The following is a 21,518-nucleotide window of genomic DNA, read 5'->3' as shown; positions in this document are numbered from 1 at the left end:
CTGACAAAATGCACAGAAGCACAACCCAGGTGTCCTAACACAGCAAAGCCAGGTTTTGGCTAGTGAAATCAAGACTAACAGAAAATGAAAATCACCTTTTCAAATCAAATCAGTCATACATTAGAAAAATCAGATCATATTAAACTTTATAGCAAATTACATTTTATTACAATCAAGATTTTTACTTAGGGCGGGCAGAGTCAAGATGGCGGAGTAGCAACAGGACCTCCCCACTGCTCCGGCTTCCACCTTCCCCAATCCATGTAAAAAGGGGACTCTAAACAAACTTTGTAGCTGCAGAACCCACAAAATGACACAGAGAAGCTAACCTCCCGCTGAGGACAGCCCGGCAGGAATCTGCCAGGGCAGTGCTCTGGGAGCCTGAGCCCACCCCCATGCTGAGGCTTTAGCCCCAGGGTGGGCCTGACCAGCCACCGCTGGAGGGACTCCAGATTAGCAGCAGTAGATGCAAAGGACAAAGTGAGAGGTCAGTGAAGTCTGGACTTTGGGACCCAGTACGTGGGACTGCATGGCCTTTGCCCCCTGGGCGAGAAGCCACTGAAACACTGGCACAGCCAGCCAGCACCACATGGCAGCTTCAGCACCTGGCCTGCAGAGTGTAGGGGGACCAAGCACCAGTCTAAGGGGTAATCACTCTTGCTTTAACCTTCTTGGGATCTGGATTGCAGTCTAGGGTGGAGGTCCTGGGGTGTGTGTCCAGCTTGCCAGAGCATGTGGAGACCTCAGAGATGCCACCCATCTAATACCTCCAACAGCTGAGAAAACCCCAGCATTTGGGAAGAAAGCTCCCCTGTCTGGTATCAGAGTCCTACTGTGGCAAAAAGCCCAGGGGTCAAGTGACTGAGGGGCGACATGACCAGGGTAAAGGAAACAAAGCAGACAGAAGATTCAACATTAGACTCCTATTTTGGGGACAAAAAGGAGCAAAGCATGGAACAGGAGGAAGACAGTGAAGTCAGACTCCTGCACCAAAAGCTTCAAAGGAAAATACAAGCTGGTTACAGGCCATAGAGGACCTTAAGAAGCAGATAAGAGAAGTGGAGGAAAAACTGGGAAGAGAAATGAGAACGATGCAAGAAAATTTCAAAATCAGAGTCAACAGCCTGACTCAGGAAAATCACACCTTAAAAAATAGACTAACTCAAATGGCAAAAGAGGCTCAAAAAGGCAATGAGGAGAAGAAGAATGCCTTAAAAAGCTGAATTTGCCAGATGGAAAAAGCATCTCAAAAGCTCAATGAGGAGAATCATCGCTTCAGAATTAGACTGGAGCAAATGGAAGTTAATGACTTTATGGGAAATCAAGATGCTGTTAAACATATCCAAACAAATCAAAGAAGAGAAGGCAATGTGAAATATCACATGGGAAAAACCACTGACCTGGAAAATAGATCCAGGAGAGATAATTTAAAAATTATTGGACTACCTGAAAGCCATGATCAAAGTAAGAACCTAGAAATCATCCTCCAGGAAGTTCTCAAAGAAAACTGCCCTGATGTTTTAGAACAAGAGGGCAAAATAGAGGTTGAAAGAATCCACTGATCACCTCCTGAAAAAGATCCTAAAAAGAAAACTCCTAGGAATATTATAGCCAGGTTCCAGAATTCCCAGATTAAGCAGAGAATATTACAAGCAGCCAGGAAAAAACAATTTGAATACTGTGGAAACACAATCAGGATAACCCAGGATCTGGCAGCTTCTACACTGAGGGATCGAAGGGCTTGGAATATGATATTCCGGAAGGCAAAGGAGCTGGGATTAAAACCAAGAGTCACCTACCCAGCAAAACTGAGTATCATATTTCAGGGGAAAATATGGTAATTCAGTGGAATAGAGGACTTTCAAGCATTCTTGCTGAAAAAACCAGAATGTCAAATTTTCTATTCTATAGAAAATTTGACATTCAGATACAAGAAGCAAGAGAAGCATGAGAAGGTAAACAGGGAAAAGAAATCATAAGGAACTTATCAAAGTTGAATTATTAACATTCCTACATGGAAAACCAATAATTGTAACTTATGAAACTTTTCTCAGTAGTTGAAGGGAATTAAAAAAAATATATATATATATATGTCTATATATGAGGGTATATGGGCATATGAATACATGTGAATATATGTTTACAGATATACATAGAGGGCACAGGACCAATTTAACAGGAAGGGAGGATACTTAAAAGGTGAAATTAAGAGGTGAGAGAGGAATATAATAAGAGGAAATGGGGAAAGACAGAATGGGGTAAACTATCTCATATAAAGAGGCAAGGGGAAATGGTTACAATGGAGGGGAAGAATAGGAAGGCAAAAGGGAATGGGTCAACCTTATTCCCATTGAATTTGGCTTGAGGAGGGAATGAAATACACACTAAATAGGGTATCTCACCCTCCAGGAGAGTGGGGGGCGGGGATGAAAGGAGGGATGATGGAGGGGAGGGCAGGCTGGGGGGGGAGGGAAGTTGGAAGCACCCACTTTTGAAAAAGGACAGGATCAAAGTAGAGAATAGAGTAAGTGGGAGGTGGGATAGAAGGGAGGGAAATATAGTCAGTCTTTTACAATATATCTACTATGTTATTGTTTTGCATTAGCCACACATGTACAACCTATACTGAAACTGCTTATCTTCCCAGTAAGGGTGGGTGACAAGGGAGGAAGGGAATGAATCTGGAATTGAAAGTTTTAAAATCTAATGTTTAAAATTGTATATACATATATAGTATTATTAATACTATCTTACATGTAATTGGGAAATAAGATATACAGGCACTGGGGCATAGCGATCCATGGAAAAGTTAAAAGGGGTATGGGAGAAAATATGGGAGGGAGCAGACTGGAGGGGATATCCTGTGGGACTGCTATTTTGGGGCGGTGGGTAGGGGAAAAGCAGGGAAAAAATTTGTAACTCAAAATCTGGTGGAAATGAATGATATAAATCAGAAGTTAATAAAGCATTTGGAAAAAAAAAGATTTTTACTTAGCCTCCCCCTCCCAAAAAGGGGAAAAAACACTATTCTGGGTTTTTAAGTGCAAATAAAATAAAATCATATTTAGACTAAGATTCTTCATGTTCTAAAAATGAACCATTATTATTTTATCACCATAGTCTTCTTAATCAAATGACTAATAATGATTATGACTAAAAATTATTCTCAAAAAGACGAATTAATGGTTTAAATAAGCCTTCCCTAAGAAACACTACCCCTCTCTGATCATTCTATTTACATATCCATTCTCTTTTTGCAGAATTCAAATTGTAATTTAAAAGAAGCAAGACATAGTGGATTACCATTCAATGTACAAGAACACATCCCATTTCCCAGCTGTGACCATGCAAAGTCACTTGGTCTCTCTGAGTCTCTGTTTAACTGTTAAAAGGGAGATAATGTTACTTCTAACATCTACCTCATAGAGTCATGGTGAGGTTCAGATGAAATAATGTATGTAAGCATTCTGCAAGCCCTAGCATACTATATAAATGTCAGCCATACAATAAAGAAGCATGATGGCATGAAAGAAAACCTGCCTTAGAGACAGGTCCCATTTTCGACATATTCCAGCTCTGTGACTATGGGCAAGTCATTTAATCTTAGTGACAGAGGCAACTCTCCAAGACTATAAATTACCAACCAGATTAGTAGGGGAGTCACTGAACCAATGACATCATAGGTCCAAAATAACGTGATGCTACAGCAGAGTTAATGTGTATATAGATATATAGTGACCAGATTCAACCTGTAATTTTATTCACACAGGGAACTCCCAGATAAGGAAGCTCCTACAAATGAAGTTGGGCACCTTGTTTGTAAGAGTTGCTTAGAACACTGAGGGGTAAGGCAGCACTCGAAGCCAGTTAGTGTGCCATGTGCATTTAAGTATATAATGTATTTTCTCTTTTATGGTCTTTTTTTTTTCAGTGGTATAAGGAAATCACCATGTGGTAACTCCCTCCAAGGCAGTTAGGCAACTTCTCTATAATTTATTATCTTTGTGAGTCACCTAAGTCACTGACCAGCAAAGGCAGACTTTTACTCAGATGTCCTTTCCATTATCTTTTTAGTCTACATATTGCTCTGAAATTGTCTGAGATGGTTATTATAATGTGGCCTCTCCTCACCAGTCAAGCCTCCTTGCTTAATTCCATCTCTGTATTCCTCTCTCCTTTTCTTCAAATTCTTTGGATTCATCTTCAAAACCATAACTCAAATACTCCCCTCCAGGAAGCTTCCATGATTAAACCTAACTGGTTCTAAATCACTTGCCATTTTAGCTTATGCTCCCTCAGCATTCTCTCAGTACTCTAATATAATAAAAATCACCCTTCCACTTTACTCAGAACTAAGGAGTATCCAATCTAAATAGTGAAAAAGCATGCAGTAAGGAAAACAGTCTAGAATATTGTCTTCATACCTTAAGCTCAATAAGCTCAATTTTTCGATTGCAGCTCTTTCCAAGTTATACCTAGTATAGTGGAGAAAATACTGGATTTCAAGTCAGGAAAGTGTGGGTTCAAATCCTGACAGAGACTCTGAACAAGTCACTTAATTTCTCTGTGCCTCAGTTTCCATATCTGAAAATGGGGGGACTGGACTTAAGGGCTTCTGAGGTGCCCTGTGATTACAATTCATCAATACCACATACAGAAAAAAACACACCTTTACTGTTCTAACAGGGTGAGACTGGGAAAGAAATTCTCCAAATACTTCATAAACTTAGCAATAGCTTCACAGAGTGCTCACTCAACCTTCAAACTATCCAAGGAAGAATCAGGCATTTATTTGATTAAGGTTTGTAAGGTCCTTGAGTATAATGTCTTATTTTTCTTCTCCAACTTCCCCAGTACCTAGCATAAGAGCTTTGCTCATCTGGGAAGGGTGGTGTAGAATGTTTGGACCTGTGATTTCAATAGTACAAGCAACTCCCTCAGAAAGACAAAGTTCCTTCTACCAATGCAGTTCTACCACTCTCCTGAAAAAAGAGATTTAAGTGACTTGCCCAGCTAAGCATGCATCAAAAGCAGAACTTGAATTCAGGTCTTCCTGACTCTGAGAAGTGCTCTCTACCCACACAACACTGCCTCTCTCTTTATACATCAATGTTTCAAGAAAGGTTGAATTACTGACTTCTCTTACCTCTGGCAATCAAAACAGCTTTAGTTTCAACCCTAGAGACACCTACATGTTCTGCATTCTACATAATGAACTGTGCATCTCTAAAAAATATTTATTTTACAGAATCATCAAATTGTATGAGATCTCAGAGATCATTTGAGTCCATGGTATCCATGAATCTGGTTTTTTAAAGTATTTTGATAACTGTATTTCAGTAACTTGTTCCCTTTGTAAGACTATGTATTTTATTTTATTCATTTAAAAACATTATCCCAAGAAAGGGTCCATAAGCTTTACCAGACTGCAAAAGTTCCTAGTTCTGCCCTCTAGAGTCATACAATTCCACCAGATGATAGCCCTTCAAACACTTGGAAGACAGCTATCATATTATAAGAGTCATAGATTTAGAAGTGGAAGGGACCAAAGAGGCCATTAGGCCAACATCCTCATTTTACAGATGAAGAGCTGAGATCAAGAGATTACCTGACACCCAAGTTCACAAAAACAGAAAGTGACAGGGTCAAAACTCAAACCCAGGTCCCCTGATTCTAAATCCTAGTGTATGCTTTCTACCATACACTGTCTCTCTATAAGTGTTCTTCTTTGCCCTGAAAAAAATCTGTTCTTGCCCAGATTATATACCCTCTGTTCCTTGAAAAGATACTAGTATAGCAGGATCTCCAGGTCCCTCACTATGACTTAAGCACTCATTAAAAGCCTGAATAGAAGTTTTAGTTTGCTCTCCAAAGGTAATTTTAGTGAAACATTTCAGATACTCCTTGGAAAAATCACAGTGGGATTACTATTAATTGAACAAGCCTTCACTGAGGCCTCAGCACGTGCAGGAACTATTCTAGATACTATGGTCCATGCCATCAAAAAATTTAAATTATAACTGGAAAGACAAAACACTGTAAAACATGTAATAACATAACATGAAACACTATAACTACAATTATAAAATAATATATGGGAAGAGTGTTTATAGTAATACAGTTTATACTTTGTATTCTCCTAGCCCCACCCATTCTCAGTCTATTAAATTTCCTATAATGCTCATCTGTTTCTGAAACACACTCATTTGCAAATTATAATCATTTATACATTTATACAAATAATTGCACATGTTTCAGAAATGCAACAAACGAATATACGAAACTAAGCAAGGATGGGTGGGTTTTGCTGGGAGAATGAAAAATATAAACTATATTAAGGTAAACAAGGAGTTTTTTTGTTATTTTCAGTATATTACTACAATATAGTATTTCATAGCTGGAGTTACTATCTCATACTAATTACATATTTTACCATGTTTTGTCTTCTCAACTAAACTTTTAGTTCCTTGATGGCCTGGACCATACTACTGGAATAGTTCTAGCACCAGAAAGTATTCAATGAAGACCTGTTCAATTAAAAGAGGTACCACAGTTTAAACTGGGATTTTCTCAAAAGATAACATGCACATATATGTATTGTGTATGTGTATGAATATGAATTAGGACATGACAGGATGTGAACATAAATAAGTACTCATTAAGGTTAGAATGTGCCAGATACTGTGCTAAGCCCCAAGGATACAAAGAAATGCAAAAACCCTCAAAGAACACAAATCCTAACAATATGAAAATAACTAGGTACATACAAGATACATACAGGTACTACGAAGGCACTCTGGAAGGGGCAGGCATTAGCAGCTGGGGGAATGAGAAAGGCCACCTGCAGAAGTGGGATATGAATTAAATCTTAAAGTAATCTAAGAAGGGGAGGTAAGAGGACAGAGCACTCTAGGAATAGGGGTCAGCCAGTACGAAGGCAAGAGATAGAAGAAAGGTCAGTTTCCTGGATTTTAAAGTTCATGGAAGGGAATAACATTTAAGAAAACAGCAAAGTTAGGAAGGGGACAGTTTCTGAAGAGTTTTAAATTCTAAATAGTCTTCATAGTTGACCTCTGAGGTAACTGGGAGACACTGGAACTAATTAATTGAGCAGGAAGGTGACATGGCTGGATGTACACTTTTAAAATAATACTGACAGTTTCAGGGGAAACTGGGAAGACCTCTACGAACTGATATAGAATGAAGTGAGCAGAACTAGAACAATTTATACAATGACAGTAGCAACGTAAAGGGGAAAAAACTTAGAAAGACATTAGAACTCTGGTCAATGCAGAAACAAACCATAAATCAAGAGGATTAAAGAGGAAGCATGCCACTCACTTCTTGTCAGAGAAATGATAAAATTTAAAAAGACATTTACATATGTGGGAATTTATTTTGCTGAACAATGTGTACTTATGATGAGGGTTTTGTTGTTGTTGGGGGGGGTGGGGATAGTGGAAGGAAAAGATGATAAATGTATATAAACAAAAAAAAAATTCAAAACCACCTTAGCAACTAAGCAAAAATGGAATGGAGGAGGGAGAGACTTGGGCCAGAGAGATCAATTAGAAGACTAAAACCAGTAGTCCAGGATAGGTTATGATGACCCAAACTGGGATTGTGGTTGCATGAATGGAAAGAAGGGGGTGGGGGGAGCAGTGCATACACACACACACAAGAGATTTTGTTAAGGTAAAAAGGGCAAGATCTGGTAATGGTCTGGATATACAGGGTGAGTGAGAAGAGGATGAGACCAAGGTTTCGAGCCTAGGTAATTGGGAAGATGGTCGTGCCCTTGACAGTAAGTTCAGAAAGAGGGGGAATGATTTAGGAACAAAAATCATGAGCTCTGGGACATGATGAGTTTGATATGCCTGCAGAACATCCAGTTAAAGATGTCCAAGAGGGAATTAGAGATATGTGACTATAGCTCAGCAGAAAGAATAGATATGCTACACACACATGTTGCATATTATACATTGATATATCACACATACATAACATACATATATACTAGCAAATTTTTGAGTAATTTGCAAAGTAAAAGTTTTTAATTATTAATTCAAGAAAAAATAATTTTCTTTATTTCCTCTAACTCTCCATAATGGACTCAGAAAAACTAGTATCAAAACTTTATTTATAAAAGGAAGAAAATGCCAGAAAAGGGGGAAAGTAGTACAGATATGCCAAACAACTAATATCCCCAGTCCAATTTGAATAACATGACAAAGAAAAAGCTTTTGATTGTCACGTATCCTGCTTCTGATTACTAAAGGTGAAGGGGAAAATACCCGTAACACACACACATGCGCATCCTTGTAACTATAAATAAAACTTTAAATAAAATTTTTAAAAATCCATACCAGCACATTTATAGTATTGTCCTTCAAAATTGTTACCTCAGAAGGGTATGCATTTATTACAAAAACTGCTGTCACTGCTCAAAACATTTTTGGAACTATTTTGGAACTGTTATTAAAGGCAGTGTATAAGGTATTCAAGAAAAACTGATCTTATTTTATAGCTGCACCTCATGTGATCATAACTGTTATAGAACCATTTGGCACCAAACTTTTGGCTGTTTCAACCCTCCTCCCTCCAGTCCCCACCAGGGTGGAACTTTGCCATCACTGAAAATACTACAAAGAGCAAACTCTACTCAGAAATATATTAAGTCTCCCTATTTCAAATGTCTCCCCTTTTCAGTCTATCGTCCACAGAGCTGCCAAACTGATAGTTCTAAAGTACAAGTCTGACTACATCCTCCTGCTCAAGAAGTACAAATACCCTATATTCTACTGGCTATAGGATAAATATCAACTTCTGTTTAGTATTTAAAGCCCTGCACAATCTGGTTCCAGCCCATTTTCCCAGTTGCTAACAAGAACAACAATAATAGTTAGCATTTACCATAGGGTTTTAAGGTTTGCAAACAGCAATTATCTCATTTTGTCCTCACAAGAACCATGGAGGTAGGTACCATTATTATGTCCAATTTACAGATGAGAAAAATGAGGCAGACAGCAATGACTTGCCCAAGTTCACACAGCTTGGATGTGTCTGAAGAATTTGAACTCAAGTCTTCCTGACTCCTAGTCCAATTATTATGATTATCCAAGGCACTATTTTGCTGCAAATCACTCCCTTTCAGGAACTCCATGTTCCTGCCAAACTAGCCTATTTATTGTTTCTCACATACGATATGCCATCTCTATCTTTATACAAACTGCTCTCTTTTCCCCTTGTTATGGGACTCCCTCCTCAAATCAAGTTCTTTGAATCACTACTGTCTCATATCAAACACCATCCCTACAAATGACCTATCCTGATTCCCTAGTTACCATTGCTTTGCTCCCCCAATGAAATCACTTTGTCCAAATTTTGTGTTTCTGTAGCTATTTAGTTTCCCCCTCTACCTCCAATGCAATATAAGCTCTTTGTGAACTGGGATTGTTTTATTTTTGTCTTTGTATTCTTCATGCCTAGCACAGAGTAGACACTTAATAAATGTTAGCTGAATGAATGAGTCAGAGTCTAAAGGCAATTCCCAAATAGGAGCCCCCCAAAATATCTTTGAGCAATAGCATCATCACTGGAATAAGTCCACAGGCTCCCAAGATAACTACTTGAAATGAGGCAACACTCACTTCTAAGTATTAGCCTAACAATCAACCTCATCACCCTGTAATTATCGCGCCCTACATTCTTAATAGCTTCCTTAAAACTAGAGATGAAAACAAGACCCATAATTCCTGAGCTACCTACCAAACCAAGTATAATTTCCATAACCATAATGGTCAAAGCCCTTGATAAACTTATTCCAACTTACTCCTTATTTCCTATATCCTAACCCTAGGCTTCAGTTAAATTGGATTACTTATTCCCCAATCAGGATTTTCATTTTATTACCTCCACACTTGACTCATGTCATTTTCTCTATTTGGAATGTTCCCATTCCCTATCTATCATAATCTTACATAATCTCTCACTCTTAAATCCTCTAAGCACTTGATTTATACTACTAATTGGTACTTAATAATACTACCTTGTTTTATACTTTTTTTTCCTCCCTTCTATTCCATAAGTTTTTTTGAGGATAGAGAGCCCTCAAATTATTTCACCTTTATATCCCTGCATCTAGCATAGTGATATGTAGTAGCAGTTTAAAAAATGTTCACTGAATAAATGGCATTCTTTGAAAAAATAATTAAATAAGCCCTTGTTCACAAATAATTGCATTCTTAAAACAACACTAATGCCAATATGGTTGAGTTTTTACTCAGATTCACACCAGAATAAAGCAGTCACTGACTAGGTCAAAAAATCAGAAGACCACCCATCCTGTACAACCCTATAAGCTGAGTTATAGCTCAAATGTCTCCTAGTATTTCTTTACCATAACTTTATTTGCTGGAATTAAAACAATGTAAAATAGTTGTGTAAGCTAGAGAAAGTCATCTAAACACTGGTTCTCCCACATGGCTTTCCCAGTCGTAACAGATGAAGACAGGGGTCAGACCAAATTTCCTCTATACTGTGTAGAATTCCTTAAAAAGCAGTCACATCTGAAGCAGTAGAAGATGCAAATTAAGTAATTTCCCTGCAATTTGAATGGGTTATCCCCACTGGACTTCAATTCCTCCCTCTCCAACTACCCAAGTCCCTACAAAGGTAGTAAACTTAAGTCAAAGCCAACCTACCTCTATTTCTGCTAATGGCAAAGAAGTGGCAAGAAAAAGGACATTTAAAGTGAAATTCTCATTCATTCCAAACTGTTAATGCTGAGTGTAAATTAAATATAATTTGAAAAACAAACACTGCTATATTGAGATAAGTGACATAAGATCAGTTAACAGGTCAACTGTTCTATTTACTACAAGGTTTTTGCTATAATCAGCTAATTAAAGGTTATAAAATTGAACAAATATAGTTGCTTCTACAACAATCTAAAAGATAACCAACATTTTCTTAATTTAAAAAGTTCTGAATATTAAAATTAATTTATTTAGCAGTCTATATTGGATTTAAAAAGAAACCACTGAGTATGTGAACAAAACTGGGAATCTGTGATCTAACTAATTGATCTGAGAGTCAGACTATTTATAGTCTACTACTGAGATTAAAATATTGCCACTGCACTTTGGACTCTAAATATCTTTTGAACTTTACCTCCTCAAAACTCAGAATTTAGCATTAAAGATTAAAGCTATACTCTAAAATGTGCAAAGACTTGCAATAAGGAATGACCCAAAACAAGAAAAACTGTTAGAATGAGATGAATTAAAACTCATTAAAACTATCTGAAGTCATGTTATTTTTAAAAATCTGAAATCTCACAACTCAAAGCTGTATCAATTTAAAAATAATTTTAAAGCTGCATTGAATCTAATGCAACAAAAGCGGATCCTAAGAAAATCAAGATGACATTTCTAGAAAATAAAGATTAAATATCCTTTATCATGAAAAATCAGTTTAAAAATTCTGTCTTTTAAAATCAGAAGCCCTCTTATATAAATGCCACAAATAACAAATATGCCAAAGAAAGATGCACAAATTAGATGAAAACTTATATTTAGGAAAGTAGTTCTATCATAAAGAATAAAACAAGCCCAGAATCAAAGCAAATTAAATGCAAACTGATAACCAAAAGGGGGTTTAGTAAAGGCCAGAGGTGGTCCTGAAATGCAGCAGAGGCTGAAATTCACTGACTCTCAACTGTGAAAATGCTTTTTTGGGATACAGAATTCGATACGTTTACAGAGCATGTTACAGCATCTATTTTTGATGTGCTTTACTCAACCCAATTTCTTCCCACTTTTAAATATTCATAATTATTTCAAAACCCGAACCACTAATGTAACATCAATTATCATTGTTTCTCATGTTAGACTAAGTCAAGGTCTGTAACAAGATTTACAAGATCTATTTTCATGAAACACCACTGGAGAGAGCGATAAGGTTGTTTCTGAAAAAGCATCATCTTTTAGGTAAAGGTTACCTGATTTTTGACTTCTTTAAAGTTTCAGTTTTGCTTTTAATCTATTATAGAAAAAAAAAATCCCTTGTGGGATATGGTAAAGGGCAGGCACTCCTGTCAAGCCAGAAGGCTCACGCACAAAGACAGTGAGCTAACCAAGTGCTGTAATTCTTCCAAACTGAGCTTCTCCCTCCATACCCCCTCCACCCTTCCCCCCAACAGATATGTCTATTAAATCAGTGTCTGTTCTCCCCCACACACAACAAAGAGAACTTCTCACCGCATGAAATTGCCGCTGAATGGACACCAGAAAGCTGGATTTGCATAATTCCTTCCAAAGAAACCCAGTCGGGAAGGAGGGGGTGGGGGCCCAAGCCAACCTCTAAAATCTCCTAGATTAGCAAACAGTTAGGGAAGACCAGATCACTAACTAATATGCCCCGAGGGCCTCCCCTGAGAGTGGGCGTGCGGGACTGAGACATTTCCCCACACATCAGCGGCAGCGGCAGAGAAAGGATGAGGAATAACAATACTGGAAGCAGGAGAGTCAAGACACAAGGATGGAGAGGGGCTGGGGGGCGGCGGGCGGAGCGGAGACACCACACGGGCCACTTACTTTTCGGAGGGGGGTTAAATATATGAGTTAAGCCCTTATGGTCCCGCCGGCCGCCGCACAGAGGGAAACGGGACCTTGGGAGAGAAAAACAGACAAAACATACAGTGTGAGAGGAGCAGCTCAGCCGCCCGGGCCCCTCCCGGAGGTACCCCCGTCCACTCCCTCTTCCCCACGGGGAGAAGACCACCCGGGGACCGGCCCACGCAAAGCCGCGGCACGGGGTGGACAGAGGATGCTGCGGTTCTCTGGGCAGCGGCGACTAGGAAGCAAACCCCCAGAGAGGAGAAAAGAGGCCCCCGCCGTGGCCTTCTCGGCTGACCTCCGTGCAATCCACCCTCCCCCCACGGCACACGCACAAGCCACCAGCAATAACACACCCACCCCGAGCCCCCGCCAGCGGAGCCAGGGAAGCCGCTGTCCCCCGCGGCCATTACACCCGCTCAGCTCCCTCCTCGGTCGGGCTCGGGGCCTCTGACAGCTCCAGCTCCCCCATCAGCTCCCTCGCCCACTCCCGGGCTCCCGGGGCCGAGGCGCGCGCACGGGGGGCGGGGGGAGGGCGCGCGCGCGGCCACGCGTCTGGGAGGCGAGGGGGGAGGGGGAGGAATGGGGGGTATAGAGAGACAGAGAGAAGGGCGATTGGGAAGGTGGGGGGCGGTGATTGGTCCAACGCCCCCTCCCACCTCCACCCCGCCCAACTAGCTCAGTGTAAGCCGGCAGCCGCGACCCCGGAAAAGAGTGTGCGTTTCAGACCGAATCTCCACAATACACCGCGGCCCAGGCGCCGGGTCAGGGCCGAGGGGAGGGGCGAGCGCCCGGCCCGAGAAGGCAGAGCCGAGGGGGGGCGGCGGGGAGAAGTGGCCGCCGTAGTCGCGCGCCGCTCGCCCACCAGGGGGTAGGGGAAGAGAGGGGAGACGGACGGAGAGGGAGGGGGAGGGGGAGGGGGGAAAGAGAGAGAGAGAGAGAGAGGGCCGGAGGAGGAACTGGCCGGTTCCCTCCCCGCCAGGGACGGCAGGCGGCGGGGCAGCTCCGGACCGGAGGCGGCGGCGGGGGGGGAGGGTCTCACCTACACAGTGAATGAGCTTGTGGCGCCACGAATCCAGTTCCTGCCGAAAGCCGCGTCTCTCAACGGAGCATTGCTGCCGCCTACACACCCTCGCCATCTTCTGCCGCCAGCCCGGCCCAGCCTCCGCCTCCGCCGCGGCCCCGCGCACGCATGGTCACGCCACGCCCGGGGCCGCGCACGCACGTCACCCCGCCTTGCGTCAGACCTCCCGGAGCGGGGAGCGGGGAGCGGGGAGCGGGGGGCGGGGGGGGAGGAGGAGGAGAAGGAAGGCTCTGGGGGCTCCGGGCTACCCCGTGTCTCCCTCGCTGTCCCCTCCCCCGCCCCAGGGCTCCCGGGTCCTTCGGCTGGGAGTCGTTCCCGGGGACCTCTCCTGGGTCCGGTGGGTGAGCCCACCCGACCACTCACCGCGAGGCCTCCCCCTCCATACCACCCCGAGCTTGGCCTTGGAAAAGTCACTGCTCAAAGCTGCCCCCATTACCTGGTCCACATCGCAGCGATCCAGAGTTAAAGCGCTGGCCCCACGCTTTTCCCAATTGTCTTTGTTTTTGCACCGTTTCCCATTCCCAGCCTTCCACTGTCCCGAAGCCAACTGTTGCATGAACTTTAAGTGCTTTTCATAACCCGATTGGGGCAGAAAAAAGAATAATATTTGATGATGGAGAAATAGGACCTCAGGCACTTCAACTTTAAAAAAAAAAAAAAAAAGGAAAAGAAACCAAACCCTTAAGTTATTTATGAACTTTAAGGGTGTTATGAAGAATAGGACCTAAGTCATTTCAACTTTTTGAAAAAGTAAGCTATTTATAGACTTTATTACTGCATCTTGAAGAATAGGACCCAAGTCATTTCAATTAAAAAAAACCCTTAAGCTATTTATAGACTTTATTAGTATATTATTTTAGAAAAACGATAATTAGACTCATGACGTTTAAAGCCCTTCACAACCTGGTTCCACCCTATTTTTCCAGGCTTATTATACATTACTGTGCTCCCCCTTCAAGTGCTGCACGGCCCCTCAGTTGCCAGTGCCTCACCCATAAAATTACTTTATATTTATTTTGCATATATTAATATGTATATATTACTTTGTATATATTAACCTATGCACATATATTAATCTCTACTCCAACGTAAAGTAAGCTTCTTGAAGACAGGAGCAGTTCCCTTTTTGTCTTTGAAGCTTAGCACAATACCTGGGAGTAGTTGAATGCTTCTTGATTGAGTGAAGCTAATCCCACAACAAATTAATGAAAATAAAAACTGGATTGTCGGCAGCACCAGCCACTGTGTAAAGCTGTGAAACTGAGATCAGTTTGTCTTCAGTATCCCCTTACATCTTTTCCAGATGGCCCCTATCACCTATTTCATCTTCCTTTTTTCTTTTAAGAAAAGAGAAAAACCCTCAAAATTAATTTATGCTTCAGTGGAATAAGGTGTTGCCCGTTTTTACGTTGAAAGTATTTGTATTTCAAGAGGACCTGATGGAGAAGGCAGTATTTAGTGCTGAGGTTTGAAATGCTAGTGCCATAATTTCAAGTGTTAGAAAGAAACCAGTAGAGGAGATATTTTTTCTTAGAAGAGGAGGAGGAGGGAAGAGGGATGAGGAGACAATGAAATCAGATTGTAAAAGACTACTTACTATAGGTGAGGCTGATCTTGACTATTAGTCTACAAGAGTGGTCCTTAATATAGATTGAAACTCCCTTGGCTTTCACCTAGGACAATCCAAATATTTCTGCTTAGTGATGATTTGGGTAGAAATGGAAGAGAGCAGAAAAGGGAAATGTCGCCCATAAAATTAAAAGTATTTGAATTCTCATTATATATACACACAGCTGTGTTATTGTGGATAGAGAGCTGACCTTGAAGTCAGGAAGACCTGGATTGAAGTCCTACTTGTGACCCAGATTTGGAAAGAGATTTAAATGAAGGGTTGACAACTTCATTTTTATTTTAGAGGCAATAGGGAGCCATTTGAAGATTTCTTTAAACTGGGAAAAGAAGTACTTTGTATTTTTAGAAATTCAGTTTGGCTATTATATGGAGACTGAGTTGAAGAGTGAAGAGTCTTGAGACAGATGCCAATTTTGGCTATTGAGACAGATGCCAAATTTGGCTATGTGACCTTGGACAAAACACTTAACTTCTCAGTGCTCTAAGCAACTAAGATTATAATGGGCAGAGAAAGTGCCTGCTTAAATTGGTAAAGGAAGTTTCCTTACCAGAGAGAGAGAGAGAGAAAGTTCCCTATATGAATTAAGTCAGAAATATAGTTCCCATCCATATATGGGTATTACTATGTCAGAAAATAAGACAGATGCATAAAAAGTGTATTATCCTTTTAGTGTATTGCTATCAGATCAATTTCCACATCCATAAAGTTATTCAATCTTTTTTGATCCTATGCCTCCACTCACAGTCTCTGTCCTAGTCCAGATCCTCATCCCCTCTCATTAAAGTATTTTTAAAACCTCCCAATTTGGAATTCCTGTCTCAAGACTCTTTACCCTACAACTTAGTCTACACATAACAGCCAAATTGATCTTCTAAAAATACAGAGCTCAACTTATCACTACTCTGTTTTAAAAAAAATTTTCCCATGGTTCCCTATTGCCTCTAAAATAAAAATAAACTTCTCAACCCTTCATTTAAATCCTTTCACAAACCTGACTCCTACCTCACTTTCCAGTCTTGTTTCATGTTCCTGCTTCTCCCCCTTCCATTCCATGTCCTGCTAGCTGTTCCCCATGCATGATATTCCAGTAACAACCTCCATGACTTTGCACTAGTGGTCCCCATGTCTGGAACTCTCTCTTCTTTTAATACTACTACAGGCATACTCAGAGATATTGAAGGTTCAGTTCCAGACCACTGCAATAAAATGAGTCATGTGAATTTTTTGGTTTCCCAGTGCATATAAAAGTTATATTTATGCTATACTGTAGTCTATTAAGGGTATAGCAGTATTATATCTAAAAAAAATGCGCATACTTTAATTTTATGATATTTTATTGCTAAAAAAAAAATGCTAACCATCATCTGAGCCTTCAGCAAGTGGTAATCTTTTTTGCTGGTTGGAGGGTTTTGCTTCAATATTGATGGCTGCTAAATGATCAAGATGGTGGTTGGTGAAGGTTGGGGTAGCTGTGATAATTTGTTAAAATAAGACAACAATGAAGTTTGCCACATCAATTGATTCTTCCTTTCACTTGAACACTTAGAGGCCATTGTAAGGTTATTAATAAGCCTAATTTCAATATTGCCATGTGTCAGGTGTCAGGGAATAGGGCAGCCAGAGGAAAGAGAGAGAGAGGGTAATGACTGCTCAATGGAGCAGTCAGATCACACACAACATCTATCCATTAAGTTTGCTATCTTCTATGGGTGTGGGTGGTCACAGGGTTGTCACAAACCTTTAATGTGTTAAAAAAAAATAAAATTTTTGCAAAGCACAATAAAGTAAAGCATGATAAAACAATGTATGCCTGTATATGCAATCAATCTCTAGCTTCCTTTGAAGGGTGGTTCAGGCACCACATTACATTAGGCCTTTTGTGATCCCCCATCCCACCCTCACCCCAACTATTAGCATTTTTCCATCCCTCTTGGAATTACTGAGTATAGACTGTTGTTATTTACTTTTGTGCACATTTTATCCCTCAGTAGATTGTAAGCTCCTTAAGAACAGAGATAAACCATCCAATGTTTTTCATTGGATCCCCGGAGCCTAGCAGAGTGCCTTACTCATAGTAAATTTTAATAAACATTAGTTGAATTGAATTGAATGGGACCATCTTCCTATATCACAAGTTGTCTGTCTTTATGGTTTACCTCTTTCACCAGCAGATGCTATGAGTGGGATTTGGGGGGGGGGGGGGGGTCATTTTTAACCAAGTAGTTTTGCTTTTCTAGGGAACAGAATTTTTGGAAGATTCAAAGACAAAAAACATTCTCTTAACCAAATCAGTCTTCATGTTAATAGCAAGTAATTTAAAAAACTCTTCTCTAAGTTCTAAAGTTAAACCAATGCCTCATATACAACACAGAGAAGAACCTAAATTCTTGAAGAATATGCCAGAAGATGACAAGTTCTAACAGGCCTTACCAAGTAATCAAGTAGAGACCTGACAATGAATTGTATGCCTGTGGGGTAAGACCTGGCCTCTCTAAATGTAAAGTTCATTTTTAAAAGGTTAAGCACTATGTGCTTAATTTTTTTTTCTTCCAGCCACTGAGCTCCTTTGCGACAGAGATTGTTTTTCACCTTTCTTTGTACCCCCAAGTACTTAGCATGGTGCCTAAAAATTGCTTGTTGACTGACTAAAGAAGACAAAGCCTCAGTGCAGAGAAACATTATTATCTGTGTCACTAGAAGGCAACATAATCAAATCATAGGTCTTTGAGATATTGGGAAATATTTGTTTTTTTCTGTTTTTTTGGTTTTGTTTTTTTTTTTTGCTTTTTGGAGGGGGAAGGTAGGGCAATTGGGGTTAAGTGACTTGCCCAAGGTCACACAGCTAGTTTTGTGTTAAATGTCTGAGTCTGAATTTGAACTCAGGTTCTCCTGACTTCAGGGCCAATGCTCTATTCACTGCAACACCTAGCTGCCCCAGGAAATATTTGTTGATGAGATTCCTGAAAATACATTTGCCAGGGAAGCATTCAGAACGATGTTTGAAAATTATCTATTGTGTAATAGATGTGGGGGGTGGTCCCCCCCCTTAATACTTAACTATTTCATCCAAAGAACTTCTCTATTGTTCTTTCTGAGATATCCTATAATGGTTTATTTGTTAAATCAAGTCACTTTCAGCCGATCAAACTTTCTTTGTCTGAAACATCTGCCTCTATCCCACTGTTTTGCTAAGCTTTGTTCCAAAGCAGTAATAATAATAATTTTTAAAAATCAGAGTTTTATCTTTCATTTGTCAAACTGGTACTTATTCTATTTGGGTTGATCTTACCCCACACAAGGATCTGTTTTGTTTCTCCTCCTCTGTTAAAAGTTAACTGAATTGTAAAACATGGCAGCTTATGCCTTCCCTCTTGGTCTCCATGTTTTCTGTTTTGTTTTGGCTTTATTTTTGTTTTTTCTGGACTATCAGGTACTAAGTCTTAGCCTTTCATTCTTCAATGAACTCTAGAGTTTGCTTCTGCCTATCCATTTTTATTACCTCCACTCAGTTCTGTGTTGAAAATTTAGCTTTGATCCCTTTGAAAGACATCAAAAGACAGAGAGGGAGAGGAGAGAGAGGAGAGAGAGGAGAGAGAGAGAGAGAGTGAGAGAGAGAGAGAAAAAGAGAGAGAGAGAGAAAGAGAGAGAGAGAGAGAGAGAGAGAGAGAGAGAGAGAGAGAGAGTTGAACTAGAAGCCTACTAATTTAGGGAAACCATTTGAGGCTATTCAAAACCATAAAGGCCACTTTCACTTGGAAAATGACTTAATCCATTCCAATCATTTTACAAGTCGACTACAATCACAGCCTCTGAGACACTCTCAATGCCTCAGGACTCTCCCTTCTATCATGATCTACCCTTCCCTACCTCCCTTTCTTCCAGTTAGGTAAATTCACTGACCACTTCTTGATCCAGTTCTTTATGGGTTCTGGATTGTCTATCCACACCTAGGATCATCCCTCTTCTAGGTAGAAAAAAGTGTATATGAAGCTCTTAAATGAACCATAAGCTTTCCTCAGAATTACAGTCTTCTTAGTCACTGGTACATTCATTGCCCACCTTGTACTGCCCTAAACTGACTGCCCCTCCTACATTCTGCAATCCAGCCAAACTAGCCTTCTCACTATTCCTGTCTGTGCCTTTGTTGTGTGTCCCTGCTGTCTCCAAGTCCTTCCTTACCCATAACTCTAGAATCCCTCTATGTGAAGACTCCCCTCATAGCCTTAATTGCTAGCACCTTCTCTCTACCACAACTTTCTATTTAACTATGTTTTTATTCTCTTTACACTTATTCTATACATGTATATGTGTTTACACATGAAAAAATACATATATGCAATATACATGCATACATGAATACTTTTTTCTCCCCCACTAGAATATAAGCTCCTTGAGAGTTGGGGTTGTTTCATTCATTATATTTAACAATAATAACTAAAATGTGTATAGTACTTGCTATGTGTCAGTTACTGTACTAAGCACTTTACAATTATTATCTCATTTGATTCTCATATCAATCCCGGGAGGTAGGCACTATTATTATCCCTATTTTACCTTTGAGGAAACTGAAATATACAAAAGTTAAATGACTTGCCCACGGTCACACAGTTAGGAAGTGTCTGAGGATTAATTTGAATCCTCCTGACTCCAGGTCCTATGCTCTATCTGCTATGTTACTTACCTGCCTTAGTGACTGATTACTAGGCCATCCACATTGCCTTGGCAATTAGTACCTTTCATCAGTAAGCATTTATTAAGCACTTCCTATGAGGCAGACACTATGCTAAGCACTGGGAATATAATTGCACCTGCCTTCAAGGAGATAAGGAGGTATATGCAAATATGTATAAAATAGATGTAAGATTATCTCAAAGAGGAAGGCACTAGCAGTTGAGAAGAGGGAAATTAAAAATTGACTCCTGAAGAAGATGGTATTTGAACAAAGTCTTAAAAGAAGGCAGTGAAACTAAGAGACAACGGATGAGCAGGGAGAGTTCAAGCATGGGGGATAGTAAGTGCTAAGGCTTGATAATCGGAGATGGAATGAGGGGATGGAACAGCAAAGAGGCCAGTGTAGCTAGATCATTGTCTATTGACTCTTCAGGTTTTTGACCTGCTGCTTTCCCAATGCCCCAGAGCCCAGGAGTGCCCTGACTTCTGCTTGTCTACCTGACTCTCTGACCTTTGACTTAGACATGCATCTAGACCTTAAAATCCCTTTCAGTAGACAAACATGTGGCCCTACCTGCTAAGCTAGAACCCAAACTTCTTGGTTACAACCTGAAAATTCTCTTCTTGTCTCATTGCTTCAAATCTTTAATCCACAACTACCTGAGGTCTGTGAGCTGACATTACCAATTGTAAATGGACAAATTAACCTTCCTAAAATATTCTTTTTGTCATATCATAAACCCCAACCTTTTTCTGAGTATCTATGGTAATTGTCCACTTTATTTGGTGATAAATCAAGATCACAGAGGAAAATATATGTGAAAATGCTTTGTAATTGTAAAGCTCAATATAAATAAAACCTATAATTATTATTGAGACATACGGGTGTTATTTATTTATTCAGAAAACATTTGCTGAATATCTTGGTCCCTTTGTTCTTGGTAGCTATGCCAGGAATGCCCTCCTTCCACATTTCAACCCATTGTAATTCTCCCTATCTTTCAAGATTCAAGTGCTGCTTTTTCCTTGTGATCTTTCCTGATACCAGTAAGAACTCCTACTCCCTTCTATGAACTGTCACAGGAAGGAAACAAACATTTATTAAGCACCTACTATGTACCAGGAGCTGTGCTAAATTCTTTACAAATATTATTTTATTTGATCCTCACAATAACCCCTGGAGGTAGGTGCTACTTTGGCCTCCATTTTACAGCTGTGAAAACTGAGTCAAACAGGTTTCCATTTACTTTCCCAGGTTCAAACAGCTAGGAAGTATCTGAGGTCAAATCAGAACTCGGGTCTTCCTGACTTCAAAGCCAGAACTTTGTCCACTGCACCACATAGCTGCCTCCTAAAGTCTCAAGACTCTCATGAATGTTCATACACTGTTTTGTGTTAGAACATAGTCAGGTGGTTAGGAACTAGGAGATCTACAGAATTCAAAAGGGTAATATAAGGTGGGCAGAATATAGACAATTCTGGAATTGAGGGCATCCAAAAGCAGCTTGACGCA

At 40.3% G+C, this 21,518-nt stretch overlaps 1 protein-coding gene across 13 annotated transcripts in view; it reads right to left on the bottom strand.

Moving 5' to 3' along the window:
- LCOR (ligand dependent nuclear receptor corepressor) overlaps positions 1-13,820 on the bottom strand; it is a 143,898-nt gene extending 130,078 nt beyond the window's left edge. For 4 of the 13 annotated variants that reach the window (XM_069067112.1, XM_069067116.1, XM_069067113.1 and 1 more), the window contains exons 1-2: positions 13,660-13,795; positions 12,597-12,670 (exon numbers count right to left, since the gene is read on the bottom strand). Coding sequence is in view for 4 of the 13 variants with exons in the window: in XM_069067111.1 (XP_068923212.1) it covers positions 12,597-12,670; positions 12,978-13,027 (124 nt within the window). In the remaining 9 variants the exon portion in view is untranslated. Of the gene's footprint in view, positions 1-12,596; positions 12,671-12,977; positions 13,131-13,659 lie in introns of those variants that run through there. The other 9 variants (XM_069067114.1, XM_069067115.1, XM_069067120.1 and 6 more) reach the window with 7 other exon arrangements.
- Between the last annotated feature and the right edge of the window lie 7,698 nt (positions 13,821-21,518).

The sequence above is a fragment of the Petaurus breviceps genome, unplaced genomic scaffold (genome assembly GCF_028583685.1).
Source record: "Petaurus breviceps papuanus isolate PSGF00001 unplaced genomic scaffold, PetGlider_PUasm1.0 90740, whole genome shotgun sequence".
NCBI lineage: Eukaryota > Metazoa > Chordata > Mammalia > Diprotodontia > Petauridae > Petaurus > Petaurus breviceps.
The sequence above is the reverse complement of the archived record's forward strand: the minus strand, read 5'-3'. Positions and strand labels throughout refer to the sequence as shown.